This window comes from Mesoplodon densirostris, chromosome 14, assembly GCF_025265405.1.
Source record: "Mesoplodon densirostris isolate mMesDen1 chromosome 14, mMesDen1 primary haplotype, whole genome shotgun sequence".
In the NCBI taxonomy this organism is placed as follows: Eukaryota; Metazoa; Chordata; class Mammalia; order Artiodactyla; family Ziphiidae; genus Mesoplodon; species Mesoplodon densirostris.
Window position 1 is genome coordinate 11,624,282 of NC_082674.1, and position 17,765 is coordinate 11,642,046.

The 17,765-nt window shown below is 40.2% G+C and overlaps 1 protein-coding gene across 2 annotated transcripts in view; it reads right to left on the reverse strand.

The window, feature by feature from the left end:
- Positions 1–17,765, reverse strand: part of NBAS (NBAS subunit of NRZ tethering complex) — a 345,026-nt gene that overhangs the window by 201,851 nt on the left and 125,410 nt on the right. For both annotated transcript variants that reach the window (XM_060116919.1, XM_060116918.1), the window contains 4 exons: positions 16,397–16,480; positions 11,537–11,690; positions 4,593–4,778; positions 3,110–3,283 (listed from right to left, as the gene is read on the reverse strand). In XM_060116919.1, the coding sequence (XP_059972902.1) occupies positions 3,110–3,283; positions 4,593–4,778; positions 11,537–11,690; positions 16,397–16,480 (598 nt within the window). The remainder of the gene's footprint in view (positions 1–3,109; positions 3,284–4,592; positions 4,779–11,536; positions 11,691–16,396; positions 16,481–17,765) is intronic.

The following is a 17,765-nucleotide window of genomic DNA, read 5'->3' on the forward strand; positions in this document are numbered from 1 at the left end:
TCTATTATACCTGGGTTGGGCCTAGAAAATTGTTTCCTTTTTAATCCATATAGTTCTGATGCACAAATGCATTAAAAAAAAAACAGTATAAAAGACAGAAAACGACATGAGAAGGTAGAATATTTTATTCCCAAGTCATCTCTATCCAGACTTGCCCAAGTTACTTCGCAAGTTTCACTTCCCAAGCAAAGAGCAATGGCTTAAAATCAGGATGTTATAAAAGAGAGGAAGAGTCTGAAACACATGAGACAGTTGAAAAGACAACTTTGTATTTGTCTGATTGTTCCCATTATTCGCTCCCCTCTTTCTAGTAGAGGAGTGCTCTTCCCCGCCCCATTAACACCAGGTGTGGCCACAGAGCCTTCAGCCTGTGAAGTGTGAGAGGGAATAATCCGAGGCACCGGGAGCTAAGCTTTAAGAGCCACTGTGTGGTTCTACTTTGTTCCTTTTCCTGTGCCACAAGTTAGAAAAGGGGACCGTTCTTTCAGCCTGAGTCCTGAAATGAACAAGACATGGAACACAGCAGAAGCCCACCCACAGCCTACATGACACTTGTGAGAAATGAACGTTTGCTACTAAGATTGCAAGGTCATTTGTTAATGCAGCGTACCTTAACCTAAGCTGCTGGATACAGAAATCGCGGCTCCCTTTATAGCACTAAAAATACCTTGTGCTGATTCACGGCAGATGCAAGGTAAATTCTTTTTGCGAACAGTCAAGGAAAATGAAATAAAAGCAATGCTCCAAGGACAGTCCTAGCACAGCAAATAAATGTACTCAAGTGATCTAAAGCATCGTAAGGAAGCCCAGAGTTAACCATTCATTCCCTCATTTGCCCTCGGCCAGAATGCACTGAGCACTTGCTCTCTACAAGGCACTGTACTAGCTCCTGGCAGTACAGAGACGCCGGGGACAGAGAGGACAGACCCAGGAAACAAAGAGAGGGAGAGACAAACTTGAACAAGTGAGATATGCATTACTCTAGAGGCAGCTACAAGGCCCACCCTAGCACAGGTAAGTCCCTGGAGGTTTCACAGCAGAGGGAGTCTTGGACAGCAGGATCCTGAAGGGTAGGCGGGTATTTGTTAAATGAAGGAAAGGGGCCTGATTATCCCAAGCAAAGGAAATGGCCTCACAGAACACAAAAAGGCATGAAAGAACCTGACAGGGTCAAAAGGTGAAAAGTTAGCGTGGGTAAACCAGTGCATTCATGAAGGGAAATGAGGCTGAAGAGGAAGACTAGAAGCAGACCGCAAAGAACCTTCCATGCCACTTAAGAGAGCCCAACATTTACCCTGCGGGCAATGGTAGGCCACCAGAGGTTTTCTGTAGATCATGACAGGATCAAATTTGTGCTGTGGAAAGATAACATCGATAGAAATAGAGAGGATGGATTGGAAAGGAAGAGCCCAGCAACACCATTATTCTCTGTTTTGATTTTGACATATTTCAAGAAAGGCAAATGGCTATATATTTTATTCAAAAGGCACGTGCTAAATTGCCAAGTAAAAACAACAAAAAGCTGACTATACACAAAGGATTTACAAGACTCTGTAAGGAAGAAGGATCGCAAACAAGGTTACTCGAAAGAATTTAAAGTCACTTCTTTCTTCCTCATAAAACATTCATGTTCAACCCATCCTGCTTCTCATATAGCATTCTGCTGTCATAAGCAACCCACCCTCAGCTCATAGTAAACCACCCCAAATTTAAAATCAGAATACTAACTGGAAACTGCTTATGAGAAGATGGAAAACTTTAAATAGCCAATGAACAGAGATACTTCTGACAGACAGTCCTTCCAGAAACCAAAAAATGTGAGAGATTAACTAAGCAATGCTTTCCTTTTCATCTTGATTATAATGGTCTACGACCATATACCTTAGAGGGCATCAAATTGCTAACAAAGGCTAGTACAAGGAGTACTTTCAATTAGAATTTAGGATTAGAAGGGGCCTTCAATGCTTCTGCTTGAATCCCAACCTAATGCTTTAACTCTCGCTACAAAGTCAGTGCCTCGAGTGACTACGCCATACTGCTTGAGTCCCCTCCAATGGAAAGGGAGCCACTATCCCTTGAAACAGTATATTTGATTTATGGTTAAATTAAGAGGTTGTTTACATTTCAAAAGTAACCCGCAAAAGTAACCCGCACTTAACAAAATGATTTATCACCAGTAAATCTGAACTATTTGATTTCTATAAAAAAGATAGACAGATAGGGCTTCCCTGGTGGCGCAGTGGTTGAGAGTCCGCCTGCCAATGCAGGGGACACGGGTTCGTGCCCCGGTCTGGGAAGATCCCACATGCCGCGGAGCGGCTGGGCCCGTGAGCCATGGCCGCTGAGCCTGCGCATCCGGAGCCTGCGCTCCGCAACGGGAGAGGCCACAACAGTGAGAGGCCCGCGTACCGCAAAAAAAAAAAAAAAATAGACAGATAGATAGATGATAGATAGATAGATAGATAGATAGGTCAGTCTTCAGCAAATATAAGAGTTATTAAGAATAATTATAAGATCTCCTTACGGGATCCTAAAAATTTTAACAAATATTTTGAAGTTCCTCCAGGGTAGAAGTCTTTTCTTCTTCTTCTATTGGTGTTACAGTAAAGCATAATGGTTAAGAACACAGCTGGGAAACTAGAAAACCTATGTTTGAACCCAAGGTTCCACTCCTTACTGTGACCCCGGGCAATTGCCTAACCACTCTGATCACGATTTTCTTTTCCTGTAATAGTAATATAATCAAAATATCTACATCATAGGATTGTTACAAGGATTAAATGAGTTAACACTTGTAAAGTGCCTACCTATAGTAAGAATTCAATACCTTTCAGTTATTAGTCTTTTTGGTATTGCCAGTTTCCACAAGGTAGTAAAGAGTCAACAAACTTTGGAGTAAATCAATCAAGGTAAACATAATCTTAAAAACGTCCAAAAAAATTTTTGTACTAAACTGCTAAAACATTTTTAAAGAATAAAATGATAACTACTTCTTCTGTTTAAAGAGAAATTACTTGCAAAACCTAGTATTAAAAAATTTATAAATAAAACCTAATTCTGTAGGGGAAAAAGTACAGCGATTTTTTAAGATGTTAAAGTTTCTACTTACATCAGGCTTGGAATGCTGAAATATCTTCAGGGGAAATTTTAAGTCTCCTTTAGCTAAAGTTACTAAATATTCCTTTAATAGCTCATTAGCCACACCAGGAGACTGTTTCTCACAACGATGAAGAAAGGGAACCATCCATTGGTAGGCACTTTTCACATAATTGTCCTCAGAACACTGAAAATGTAATTCCAAAACAAACACACGTTAAATTAAATACCTGATAACAACAGACAAGTTAAAGCTCAAGGATAATCAGACTCATGTGAAACAATGAAAGCCCAACGCTTTCTAAAACATACTCCAATTCACGCCTCACAAGGAGACTGAGAGGCAGCAGGAGAATCACCTTCTGCCTGGGCTCGGTGGAGCCAACAGCAGCAAGAGCACTGTGGTCCATCTCTTAGTACCACGACCACCCTGGGGGCCCTGACAGCCTAAGCCCAGCTCTGTAAGACAAACACCTGCTGCTACTATTACTCCTACTGCTGCTGCTCAGTCCTGAGGTCTTCCAGAGCAAAGAGAGATTCTACCCCAAGAGTGTATGTATGTGTGTGTGTAAAAAGAGTCAGCGGGGGGGGGGGGGGATAGGCCGACAGAAAGCGTGAAAGAGAAAAGAACAGAGAGAGATACGCATAAAGAAGCTCTAGAAAGGAGTCACTTGAGAAATCCCAGATTCTCTTCCACCCTTTTCCTCTTCTTCTGTTTGTTTTACCCCTTCACATCCACCTTCAAGAAACTCCAAATGACACACATAATCTTACTCATTATCCCTGAAATTATACAATCCCTTCTCTTCTTTATCCCAGGAGATACGCCTGAATCTCTTAAGAGGCACCTTGCATGTAACACAACTCGATTTTCACTGGGTGGATCATAGGGAAAAGAAATTAGTAAGAGAAAAGGAAGGTAGGGACAGAGAGAAAGAGAAAAGGGGTATTGATAAGAGGAAAAAAGATGGTGAGAGGCATGAGAAAGAGAGGAAAAGTGGGCTCAGCAGAAATCGGTTCCTAACTTTGGAGACTGTACTTTCCCCCCACCGAGTGACGCCCCCCAAAAATCTAAGAATGGCTGGGCAAATTCTCCTTCACATACAAACCCTGAAGACAAGATGCTTTCTTCATACAACCACCCAGCCAATCATCTGAATATACAAGTAGTTGGGAATTTTAACAAAGTGAAGGATTAGAAACACGATTACGAGAATGACAGCTAATTTAAATATGCCTCGCTAGAAGGGGGAAAGAAAGTCATATACAGATAAGTATGAATGAAGGGCAAAGAAGGTACAAAACCAGCCAAAATGCTTTTGGATGCCTTCAGTAATTTATTCATAAAACTTGATGCTTTTTTTTTTAAGTCAAGAAACCTTCCTCTATTGACTAAGTTCTCTGGTTTGAAGGACACTACATCTTCAGCTTTGAGACACATATTAATCAAAGTACATACAGAATAGTTAAAAAGAAAGTTTTAAAATAAAACCTACACTATTCATCAGTAATCTTAGTTTTTCAATGTCTTTCATCTGCTGGAGTTCTTTCAAGGTTAGGGTTAAATCACACCCTGCTTCATAAACCAGTGCTTCCAGAGTAACCAAATTATCACAGAGAACCAGCAAACCAGGAATATTCCGCTCCATTCCAAGCCGAATAAGTGACAATGCACAGTCAACCTAAAATGGAAAGGCAACAGTAAGTCTCTGAGTATTATATCTTTCTTTTCCATATATTCTAAAGTAAAAGCCTCTAGTATAGAATCTAGCAATAATCCTTAAAATCACTTTATATAAAACTGCATTACTACATACTTTTTTATTCAGTACAAAAACATCAGACTTCTTTATGAAATATATCAGCACCAAACTGTCCCAAAAGAATCAAATAATCACCAATACTGAAAATAAAAATTAAAGAAAGACAACCATCTTCAATTTGTAGAGCATTACAGTTTACTGAGCTGTTTACATATATTTGTCTATTTAATTCTCAGAACATTAACAAGCAGGAAAAAAAAAAGAACATAGCCAGGTAGTGATAATGTCAAATTAATCTATTGTCACTATACCACTCTGCCCCAAAAAGAATGCTTGGCTTCCATCGTCCTGTACAGTAGTACCTCTCCTTCTACAAGTCCTCCCTATAGACGACATTCAATAAACTCTTGCTGAACGATTAACTCTGATTAATTCAACCTTCTCTGTCCCAGTTCAACTATTTAGACCTCCTTACAACAAAACAAAGAATAATCTTTCTGCAGATGCTCAATACACAGCAATTTCACTCCCATCACTTGATCAGGTTTATAAAATGGACATATTCTGATTGACAGCAAAATCATCTAACATGGCCTTAACCCCCAGCGCCTTATACTTCTCCTTACTTGCTCCCTTATGCCTAGAAAAGCAATTATTTATTGAGAACCTACTATGAACTGAACACCATTCTAAGTCTTAGGAATACAAAACTGAATAAGATGAGGTCTCTTCCTTCAAAGATGTCTCCATCTCTTAGGGAAACACAATCTGGTAAATTAATGATTGAAGTGGAGTGAGGGTGCCTGGGATCTCAAAGAAGAGGGCAAGTAGCCCAACCTGAGAGTCACGAAGTCTCCCAGAGGGGAGAACACTTAAAATGGGTTTTAAAGAATCAGCGGATATTATTAAGTAAAGAAAGAAGAAGCGCAGGAGAACAGCATGGAAGGCAGAGATGCATGAATGTTGTGGAAGTACGATTAGTTCCATAAACTGAAAAGAAGGTATCAAGTGAAGCGATGAAAAACAAGGCTAGAGTAGCAGAGAAGGGCCAGATAAAAAAGAACATCATTTGCTGAGCTAAGGAATTTGCAGTTTACCCCGAAATGCAAATCTAAAGGATTTTCGGCTGAGGCATGTCATAAATAGACTTACACTTTGGAAGAATACTCAGTAAGTATTTACTGAATGAATGACAAATGAAATATGAATGAACTGGAAATGGACTGGACTGAAAGTAAGCAGACTCGTTAGGAGAACTGCAATTACTAGTGTCAGAAGACTCTCTACTAGTGACAAGAATAGCCCCATGGGGGGACAGCTACATTGAAGGGACAAGCCAAAGACCCTGAGCCACACTGCGGAGAGGAACATGGACAACTAAGACAAAGACAACGAAGAAAGCGAAAGGACAGCACAGAAGCCTAAGGAGAAGAGATTGCAGGGAAAAGGAAGCAGTAGTGTCCAAGGACAATGCTGTTAAACACCAAATGAAGGGGATCAGACATTAAAAGGCGAGCAGGGAGCCTTACTGATGGGGTTTCCATGGAGTGGCAGGAGAAGCCAGACACCCGGGAAACGAGGAGTCAACAAACACTGGGGAAGTGACTGCAAAGGGCAGAGTGGCCACCTCTGAGCTGAGCTGCGATGGAAGGAAGACAGATAAAACGGAAGCTGGGAGAAAATGGCTCTAATTTATACATATATAAATAGGAGTGATTTGAACTTTTTATGTCCAAAAAAGGCAGGGGGGTAATGGACCAGCGGTTGAAGATACAGGAGAGAAAAAACAACTGCTAGAACAATCCTGAGCCGGGGGGGTGTGGAATCCAGGGTACGGGTAAAGAAAGAAGTTCAGGAGAATGCAAGAGAGACCTCTTCCTGTGGGAAAACTGGAAAGAGCAGGGCAAATGGAAGTGATTTCTCAACTTTCACCATGAAATACAAAGCGAAATCACTGCTGAAAACGATGAAGGAAGCGCTGGTGCGAGGAAAGGAGGAAACGGGGAGAGGAAACAGTCACGCAGCGCAAAGAAAAAATGCCAAGCGATATCACAGATCCACCCAAAGCCCTTCCAGGACTCAGGGATTCACAGGTGAAGAGGTGAAAAAGGAAGAACCGCATGTTCAGTTGAAAAGAGTGGCGCAGGGCTTCCCTGGTGGCACAGTGGTTGAGAGTCTGCCTGCTGCTGCAGGGGACATGGGTTCGTGCCCCGGTCCGGGAAGATCCCACATGCCGCGGAGCAGCTGGGCCCGTGAGCCATGGCCGCTGAGCCTGCGCGTCCGGAGCCTGTGCTCCGCAACGGGAGAGGCCACAACAGCGAGAGGCCCGCCTACCGAAAGAAAAAAAAAAAAAAAAAAAAGAAGAGTGGCGCAAATAAAAATAGGGGGGAAAACTATAGGTAGATAAGGCATGAGGCAGAAGGGAAGGGATCCGGCAATACCTCAACAAAAGGACAATTAATGTCGGAAAAGCCACATCTACCTGTATACCAAGTTCTTAAAAACTCAGAAAATCTCAGAAAGTATGGAGAAACTTGATATGTAAAACACAACTTTGTGCAATAGTCTGAACACATAGTACATTAGCAATTTGTAACACACTCAACCAATTTTGCGATCCAGATCTGTGTTTCTAATATCAACTTTGATGTTGTTGCTTTCCAAAATAATCACTGAAGTAAAAATGTTTGAAAATCAAATTACTGACACCTTAAAGTAGGTTCTGTTACAACTTACAGAATTATACCACATACCCCAAGCCCCCAATAGATAAATTTCACCACTATATGTATACATTTTCCTAAACCAACAAACAAGATTTCCAAAAGCCATTTATAGGCGCTAAGGATGAAGTAGTACTACATCAGTTCAACCTGTAAAATGAAAAAGATAAAACTATGTCAGATACCACTTTGATTATAGCGTAAGCCACATGAAACATCAATACATAAAATGAAGCTAAAGAACAATACCCCTATTATGAGTGTTTTTAAATAAATCAAAGAGATGAAAGAGTATACAGCCAACTAAATAAAGCACCCCCAAATCACTTTCCTTTCTTTATAATTATTCATTTTTTTAACTTCTTATTTTATATTGGGGTACAGCCAATTAACAATTTTGTAATAGTTTCAGGTGCACAGCAAATCTTTATAATTATTCTTGATTACTAAAACAGAAATCAAGATGTCTAGGAATTATAATTAGACTTAAAAAAATCATATTTCAGAAAGTGCTAACTTTGTTTTTGTTTTTAACAGACTTTCTTTTTTAGAGCAGTTTTAGGTTGACAGCAAAACTGAGCAGAAAGTACAGAGATTCCCCACATCGCCGCAGTCCCCACACGTGCACAGCCTCCCCCGTTACCAAGATCCCCCAGCAGGGTAGCACCTTTGTTACAATCAGTGAACCTACACTGACACACCATTATCACTCAGTGTTCACAGTTTACATTAGGGTTCACTCTTGGTGTTTACTTTCCGTGTGTTTGGACCAAAGTAGACTGACAGGTATCCATCACTATGGTATCACAGAGTATTTTCACTGCCTTAAAAATTCTCTGTGTTCCATCTATTCATCCCTCTACCACCAACCCCTGGCAATCACTGATCTTTTTACTGTTTCCATCATTTTTCTTTTTCCAGAATGTCACATGATGGGAATCAAACAGTATATAGCCTTTTCAGACTGGTTTCGTTAACTTAGTAATATGCACTTAAGGTTCCTCCGCACCTTTTCATGGTTTGATTGCTCATTTCTTTTTTAGAGTTCAGTAATATTCCATCATGTGGATATACCACTGTTTATTTATCCATTTGCCCAGTGAAAGACATCTTGATTCATCAATTGTAACTAACATACCACTCAAATGCAAGATGTTAATAACAGGGATAACTAGTGGGTAGGGCAGAAAGTGAGGGGAATATATGGGAACTCTGCACTTTCTACTCAATTTTTCTATAGACATTTTTCCAAAGAAGACATACAAAGGGCCAACAGGCATATGAAAAGATGTCCAATATCACTAAAAATTAGGAACATGCAAATCAAAACCACAGTGAGATATCACCTCTTGCTCATTATAATGGCTACTATCAAAAAGGCAAGTGTTATATCTAGAAGTTCAGCTAAAAACCACAAAGCGCTCAGACAAAACTGATCCAAGCAGAATCCCTTCTCTTGTTAGCCAGAGACAATAGTAAACTACATGTGTTTGTAAACTCCTGTAAATCAAATGATGCCAACGATCTTAAGAGATGTCTGCTACACAGTATACAACCTACATTTGCCTGTACAAACTACCAAAAATGTACCTCTTTGACTCATTTAAGAGCTTTCTTCATCAATTATTTACAGGTGAGTTTCTCCTGAATCAGCGAAGTAATAAATAGTGCCTTTGCTTAACGTGACCGATATGAACTGGTCATTTCCAGATGTGTGATACTGGTCTAAGACTACAGTTCTCAATGGGAGCAGAACTGTCCACCAGGAGGCGCTCCGAAAATCTGAGGAAGCATTTCTGTCTTTCCCAAGTATTAGTGGAACTTACTAACATTCAAGGGTGGAAGCCAGGGATGACAGACATTCCACAGTGTGCAGGGCAGTCCCACACAACCACCTTGTCCTAATCCCTGCCTACCTACAAATACCCTGAAAAAAATATTTACCATGAGTTGTTCACATCCCAGACAGCAATTTGTAGTGTTTAATTCAATACACCTCAATCTGTCTGCAATGCCAGCTATCGTGTTCAAAGTGATTTCTCACTGACTTTAGTCACTTTTTTAGTGTACTCATGACCACGCGTTTACATATTTTATTTATCCCATATATCACAGTTAAGTCATTATATTAATTTTTTGGAAATTATTTCTGTAAATAAGGTATGCCCATGATTTTCACATCAGGATAATAAGGAAGTATTACAAAATATTTGCTACAGAAAAAATACAATGGGCCTGAGAATTGAGATCTACTTTTTTGGATTAATTTATCTGGTTTTCAGTCATTAAGATTTGTATAATTGTCCATTTTTATATGGACTCTATAAGAAAAACTATGCAGAGACCTGTATTTTGTCTGGCTCTGCTACTGTGTGTCCCTGAGCAAGCTGTTCACTTTCTTTTCTGTGGACCTTAGTTTGTCTATCTATAACATAGAGAATTAGACTGGATCCCCTCCAGAGATTCTTTTCATTCCGGTATCTTAGAATTCTAAACATTTTCAAATGCCCTTAGCCATCTTCAAAAACCTGAAAAGTCAATTATAAATATTCTTGGCCATCCTCTAAAAAGTTTGATCTATAATATTCCCATCAGCTCCAGCAAATAATTTGTCAATTCTATGAATACTAAAAATAGAAATTAGATTAAGCAGAAATTCAAGAAGGCTATCAAATGCAGACACAGGGCTGTGCCAGTTACACTAAGCAGAAATTTAAACAAGGGGGTTTATTCCTTCCTGCAATACAGCTGTTCATCAGACCTTCTGAAATCACCCTTCCTGACAAATGAGAAACTGATTGTAGGACAGGAAGCCCAAAGCCAAAACTGCAAGTAGAATGAAAAAGACACCCACTGGCCGGACCCTGAATGAGATTTCAGACAAGATAGGGCGTGTTCAAGGGTGGTATAGCCATAGACCTGAATGAGATTTCAAAGGCCATTCTGCCATTCTTTGCTCCCAATTGCCGACTTCTCTTCTCTAGGATGAAGACAACTTTTGCTTACATTTGCAGAGAACTCAATTGGAAGAATTTTTAATGTTCTCTCCTGTATATTTTATTTGTTATCACTGACTCCAGTGTAAGAACTCACCCCCTGAAAAAACCAAGGTACAGAAAAGGTAGGTACCAGGTCCAGAGTCACCAGGTCTATTAGCAGAAGAGTCCAGATTCCTATGTAGATCTCCTAAGCTACAGTACAACCCTCATCTCTCTCTTCTACAACCCCCTCTGATGAAGCTGTTACACATCTCAGTAAAGGCACATGGGAACTGAGGGAAATTAGCCTTGGACTTCAGGAAAGCGTTAGAAACAGACCCTCAAACAGGGTTCCTGGAAAGCAAAATAACAATCCATTGCGTTCATGCCATGTAACAGGGGACTAATCAAGCATTTCTATGTAGATACAATCTTTCGACTTAAAATGGTATTAAGCCTATTAAGCATGTATATAAAATCTGGATCAGTACGTACATATTTTGCAGCTTACATTTTATTTTTTTTTTATTTATTTTTTTTTTTGCGGTATGCGGGTCTCTCACTGTTGTGGCCTCTCCCGTTGCGGAGCACAGGCTCCGGACGCGCAGGCTCAGTGGCCATGGCTCACGGGCCCAGCCTCTCTGCAGCATGTGGGATCTTCCCGGATCGGGGCACGAACCCGTATCCCCTGCATCGGCAGGCGGACTCTCAACCACTGCGCCACCAGGGAAGCCCGTAGCTTACATTTTAAAGAAAGGTTTTGAACAGCTTTTGTTATATGTATTTGCTCTTTAGGAATCGAAAAAAAAACAAAACACAAAAGCTTCTGAAGCAAAGAATAAATGAATGAAAGTAATAAAAAATTTTCATTTCATCCCTTGCAAACTATTAATATATACAGGATCTCTGGCACTGCTGTCAGCAGCCAAAACATGCACTGAATGCTAAGGATCTCACACAGCACTGCCGGCCTCACCTGCAGAGCATAATGCTCTATTTCCTCCGCTCTACTCTGATACCAGTCCATAACCTTCTCTACTGCAAGCTGGGATGTCCTGAACCTCAGCAACTCAGGCTGTGCAGCGTACAAGAACTCACTTTCATCTGGGAGACTCGGCTCAATCATCATTCTGCAAAGCACAAAAAGAACAATTAATAACTGATTGAAATGCAAGGGGAAATTATAATTTTGTGAAAGACAGAGAGGGAGACAGAGACAGAGATGTGGAGAGAGCAGTTACTGAGACTGGCAGTATGTATGTACGTATGCATGGGTGGGTGTGTTTGTGTGTGTTTTCCTATATGTACCTGCGCACTTACAAGATAAATGGGAAATTTGGGGGATGCTTAATTTAGTTTCCTATTAGTTTTCCCAATTAAAAAAATCAGAATAGACAATAAATCAAAAAAAACTATGCCACAAATCAATCAAATAAGTATTAAATAAAATCAGAATCACCCAGGGTACCTTTAAAATGCACATGGCTGGGTAACTGCCACAGGTCTACTAAGTCACAATGACCTATGATGCCAGCCAGGCCTAGTTTAGTAAAAACACCCCCAGGTGATTCTGATCCAAATATAAATTAAGAAGTCTTGTTTTCCATATTCATAAAAATAAGAGGAAATATGCCATATTTTTGTTGATAATATAACTTCAGTAGGTATCAGCAACATAGTAATGCACTGAAATTTGCAAAATAAGGAACTACTCTATACTACATGCCATCAAGAGTGAAAAAGAAACGACATCAAGAGGAAGATACCCGGGCAAAACAACACAGGGATCACAAATTATGAGGAGTTTTTATGAGGACAATCCTGGCCAATTGCCTTCAATGGTTAAGAACCAAAAAAAAAAAAAAAAAAATTAACTTAATGTAAGATATTTCAGATAGAAATAGGGGGAAAGGCCGTGTTCCCTTAGGGATATTCATTCATCTAAAGTAAGTCAGTAAATGACAAGTGGTATAATTATTCCTATTATAAGGCAATGGGCTTCAGAGTCAGAACTGAGGTGCGATTCCATCACTGAAAGCTGTGAAACCTTGCATAAATTAGTTAAAACTCATCTAAGACTCATTTTAGTCATATCAAAAATGGGAATAATACCATGCAAGAATATTCAAAATAATATAAAGTACACAGAGGATGCTGTCTGGCCCAGAGCAGGTGCTTAATTTTTACTTACAGGTATAATGTTCATTGGAATTACTAGCAGTTATAATATATGACCAGACCCAAAGCTGACAAATATTTGGGTGTTTAATCAACATGACTTGGACAACCTACTGTGCTTACAGTTGGTAGTCCTTTATTTAACTAGACTCACAACCGTCACTAACATTCTGACCAGTGATTCTTCCCCATCACTGCCACATAAAAGTCACATCCCTTCCCCTGAAATCTTCCCATTTCAGGGAAAAAATACCCATAAGCAACTTTGAGTTCCTTTGATACTTTTTTCGGTCCTTATCTATTTCCCTCTCAGCACTATTTCACAGAATATAACCATCTTCTCCTTCTAGAAACATGCCTGTCTTTCGTTCCAGCATGTCATACTGTCGTGCCATACTGTCAAGCTAATCATGTCCCATCTTTCTGGCTGCTCCTTTGCTAGAATATCCTCCTCCAGCTGACCGTTAAATACTAGCTCTTCCAAATTCTCCAGCTCTCCTGTCTTCTCACTATACTCTCTCTAGGTCTCCCCTTCAATGTTACAATATAAATTGACCACCATATTTTTATGCCTAAACCAGACTTCACTTGAAAGCTCCAAAATCGTCCTTCTATATGCTCTTAGATGTTTCTCAGGCATTTCAAATGCAACAACATCAAAACTGCATTCATGGTATCTCGAGGTAATACAGTTGTCTTTTATAAAACAGAAACATGATTATATCATCCCCATGCCTCCTTTTATAGCTTGTCATCTGCCTTAAAATATTCTAGCCTCACCTTGATTCCAGTGTCACTTTTGTCCTGTATACTTCAACAATCCAGGTCTTATTTTCAGTCCTTAAAGGGACCTCACCTTGAGCCTTTCAAATGCTCTTCCCTCTGCTTAGAACCCTCCCTCCCCTCATTTGCCAAACTCACCCTCTGCTAAGCTAAATCCTATTCATTCTTCAAGTCTCAGATTTCATACCACTTCCCAGAGAAAACCTCCTTGACCTCCATCAAGTTTAGGTCTCCCTATTATGTGCTCCCAGTGGCCCCTGCACTTCTCTTTCAAAACACGCATCACATTAGTAATTTAGAGCAGCAGCATCTTTCCTGCTAGATTATATACTTCATGAATACAGAGACTGCATGTTTTTCTTCCTTCAGTATTCTTGAATCTAGCAGAGGACAGAATTAATTACAGTAGACCCTTGAACAACATGGGTTTGAACAGTGTGGGTTCACTCACATACAGGTTTTTTTAAGAGTAAATACCATAGTACTACGCCATCTGTGGGTGGCTGAATCCACGGATGGGGAACCACGGCTATGGAGGGAGGGCCGATGATAAATTATAGGCAAAGCTTTGAGTTCACAGAGGGCCGGCACCCCTAACCCCTGCGTTGTTCAAGGGTCAACTGTAAATGAAAAAGCCACGAGATATCCTATAACCACCCTTGTAGATACAGAGAACAGACTGGTGGTTGCCAGACATAGGGGTACAGGGTGGGAGTAATCCTCGGGGGAGGTGGGGGAGGCAATAAAATGAATGGATTAAAAAAAGAAATGTCCTGGGAAAGTTTGTCATCTTCAAAAGCATCTTTTCTTCTGTCAAACGTTTCCTAGCTTTTCATTTTTATAGTTTTAGGAGTTCCAGCATAGCAAGTTTTGCTTACAACTTAGCTTGCTGTGCTTGGTCTGAGAAGAAATGCCCTTATTCCTTTCATCTCCTTGTTAGAATCATAAAAAGGCACAGGCTAAGGAGAACTGGAAAGCATCAGGTGAATGGAACAGGGCTACTCTGTCCAAAGCACCATCTTAAACTGAGAGAACTGTGGGCCACAGCATCACACACCTTCCCTCCGCCATATCCACTGGCATCAACCTCCCACCTTTTCAAACTTATATCCATCTTCTATCTCTCATTACAACTGGTAATTGTGGACTTCTAGTTAAATAGGGCTGATACATACCATGCATTAAGCTCCACTTTTTCCTGAAACTCTACTGAAATGACAATAGAAGATTTTTAAAGGGGAGAGGGGGTCACATAAACACTCAAGGAGGAACGGAGTATATGGAGTAAAAAGAAACTAAACCATTATCTTCCACTGAAGCAAGTCCACAGATAATGGCCAGAACTAAAAAATTCAAGAGGTAGCTATACAATTACGTTACTCAGAGATTGGAATAAATATAAGAACAATCCTTTAAAAGAAGTGAAAGTGGGCTTCCCTGGTGGTGCAGTGGTTCAGAGTCTGCCTGCCGATGCAGGGGACGTGGGTTCGTGCCCCGGTCCGGGAAGATCCCACATGCCGCGGAGCGGCTGGGCCCGTGAGCCATGGCCGCTGAGCCTGCGCGTCCGGAGCCTGTGCTCCGCAACGGGAGAGGCCACAACAGTGAGAGGCCCGCATACCTCAAAAAAAAAAAAAAAACCTCCATGTCCAGGAGCCCCACAGGGCCCTGCTTGGCATCATTAAAAAGAAATGATACAGGGCTTCCCTGGTGGCACAGTGGTTGAGAGTCCGCCTGCCGATGCAGGGGACACGGGTTTGTGCCCCGATCCCGGAAGATCCCACATGCCGCGGAGCGGCTGGGCCCGCGAGCCATGGCCGCGGAGCCTGTGTGTCCGGAGCCTGTGCTCCGCAACGGGAGAGGCCACAGCAGTGAGAGGCCCGTGTACAGCAAAAAAAAAAAAAAAAAAAAAAAAAAAAAAAAGAAATGATACAAATGAACATATTTACATAACAGAAACAGACTCACAGACTTAGAGAATGAATTTATGGTATGGGGATGAGGAAGGGATAGTTAAGGAGTTTGGGATTGACATGTACACACTGCTATATTTAAAAAGGATAACCAATAAGGACCTACTGTATAGCATAGGGAACTCTGCTCATTGTTATGTGGCAGCCTGGCTGGGAGGGGAGTCTGGGGGAGAATGGATACATGTATATGTATGGTTGAGTTGCTGTGCTGTGCACCCGAAACTATCACAACATTGTTAATCAGCTCTACTCCAATATAAAATAAAAAGTTAAAAAAAGTTTTCACTTGCAATGATCATACTACTGGTTAGGGCTTTTATTTAACATTTATCAGACAGATAGTTCATACACACAGTTTTAAAAAAATCCAAAGGCATAAGATGATTCACATCAAATGTAAAACGAGCAGGGAGTATTCACCTGACTTTGAGGAGTGCAGGATAAAGGGATTCCAATGCTCCTCATCAGGAGTTTCAGCCCCACACCTCATCTCCCACCCCCTTCTGTGGGACCTGATGCCTCCATGTTCTGAGGCTTTCCAAGGCTAAGTCTTATAAAAGTGAAAATTAAAACTGAATCAAGGACAAAATTGCACACATATCATAAAAACAACTACGAAAAATATACCTGTATATGTCAAAGAGTAAAAAGGAATACCCCAAAATGAAAAGAGTTGTTCTACAAGGACCACTTGTAGAATAATTCCTTTGGAGCATTTACCATTTTTCCATTAAAAGAATTTTTAACATACCTTGAGTAAAGTCAAGTTTTTAAAGAAACTTCACTCAAACTCTCAAGCAGGGCCACCACCAAATAAATGACCATCCACCAACACCACCTGCACAGGGCCTTCTATTCATCCAACCCACAAAAAATGAAGAGATTTCACGCTGACTCTTTCTTACCTGCACTCCAACTCCTCACACCAATCTTTATCTCGGTGTTTATGTTCATGCCAAGGAATGATCATCAAGGAGTCACCGTCATAACTTAAAATTAAAAAAAAAAAAAAAAGCATAAGTATCTAAAACACACATTACCTCAATGACTGGCAACACAAGGAACATGATGCAAAAGTATCCCTATAACCTTAAACCTACAAGATTCCTGTTTATGGTATGATAAGTGGTACATGATACATATCATATACAATATGTAAATAAAAAATACCGAATTGCTGATTTCTCTTTGATCATAAAATGGTTCAAAAGAAAAGAAAAATTCAAAACAAAAAATTTGGCAAAAAACTAAAGGATGGTATGGGTATGTTTTCATTCACACATTCTAAAATACTTATCAAAAGTCCATATTTTATGTTCTTAATGCTAACATAAATGGTCCCTTGCCCTCAAAAAGCTTATAATCTAACTTGCTGTGATCACAGAAATGTTCTCTAACTGTGCTTTCCAATACAGTAACCACTAAGCTACATGTACCTGTATTAATCACTTGAAATGTGACACGGATACGAAGAAAGAAACCTTTAATATTATTTCATTTTAATTAGTTTTATTTAAAATTTAAATAGCCACATGTGGCTGGTGGCTCCTATATTGGACAGCCTCGACCTAGAGGACAGGTAATAGCCAGAGTGAAGAAATAATTCTGCAGGTAAAAAAATATCACTAACAAATGACAGAAGGAGAGTCTAAGAGGAAAAGACAAGTCCTCATTGGATGGAATTAAGAATAAATTATAAAGGAAGAGTGAGGTAAAGACAGTAGAGTAACACAGCAGAGCAATGTGCTACGCAGCAGGAGACAAGGGAAACATAAATGCATCCACCTGTTAACCATCTACACAGTCTTTCGCACATGACTTTCTAAAGTGAAGCACTTCAAACATTACCTCTAAAGTAGCTTTTAGCCTAATATTCCATAAATCCATGAAAACAATGGAAACATCCTGAATTAAGAATGAAGACAAAAATTCTAAAAACAAATTTTCAATTGCCTTGCTTTTACAGTTCAGTAAAACATCTTATCTCATATTTGAGGATCAACAGTAGCACTTCCTAAAATTTATCATAGCCCCAGAGAAAGGACTGCACTTTTGTACATTATGAGGTTATGCTTTGCAATTTCTTATCTTACTAAGTTATGAAACATGCCTTGCACAAAAAATACTTCATATGCGTTTAGAAATTATGTAAGTAAAGAGATTAGTCTTCACGTAAAAGGGAACAGGAGACCACCGGGGTGGGGGGGGTGTGCGTTACAAGGAAAAGAGAAGTTAAAAAGATCTGGAAATGAGCAGGGCTAATTCATCTAGCAA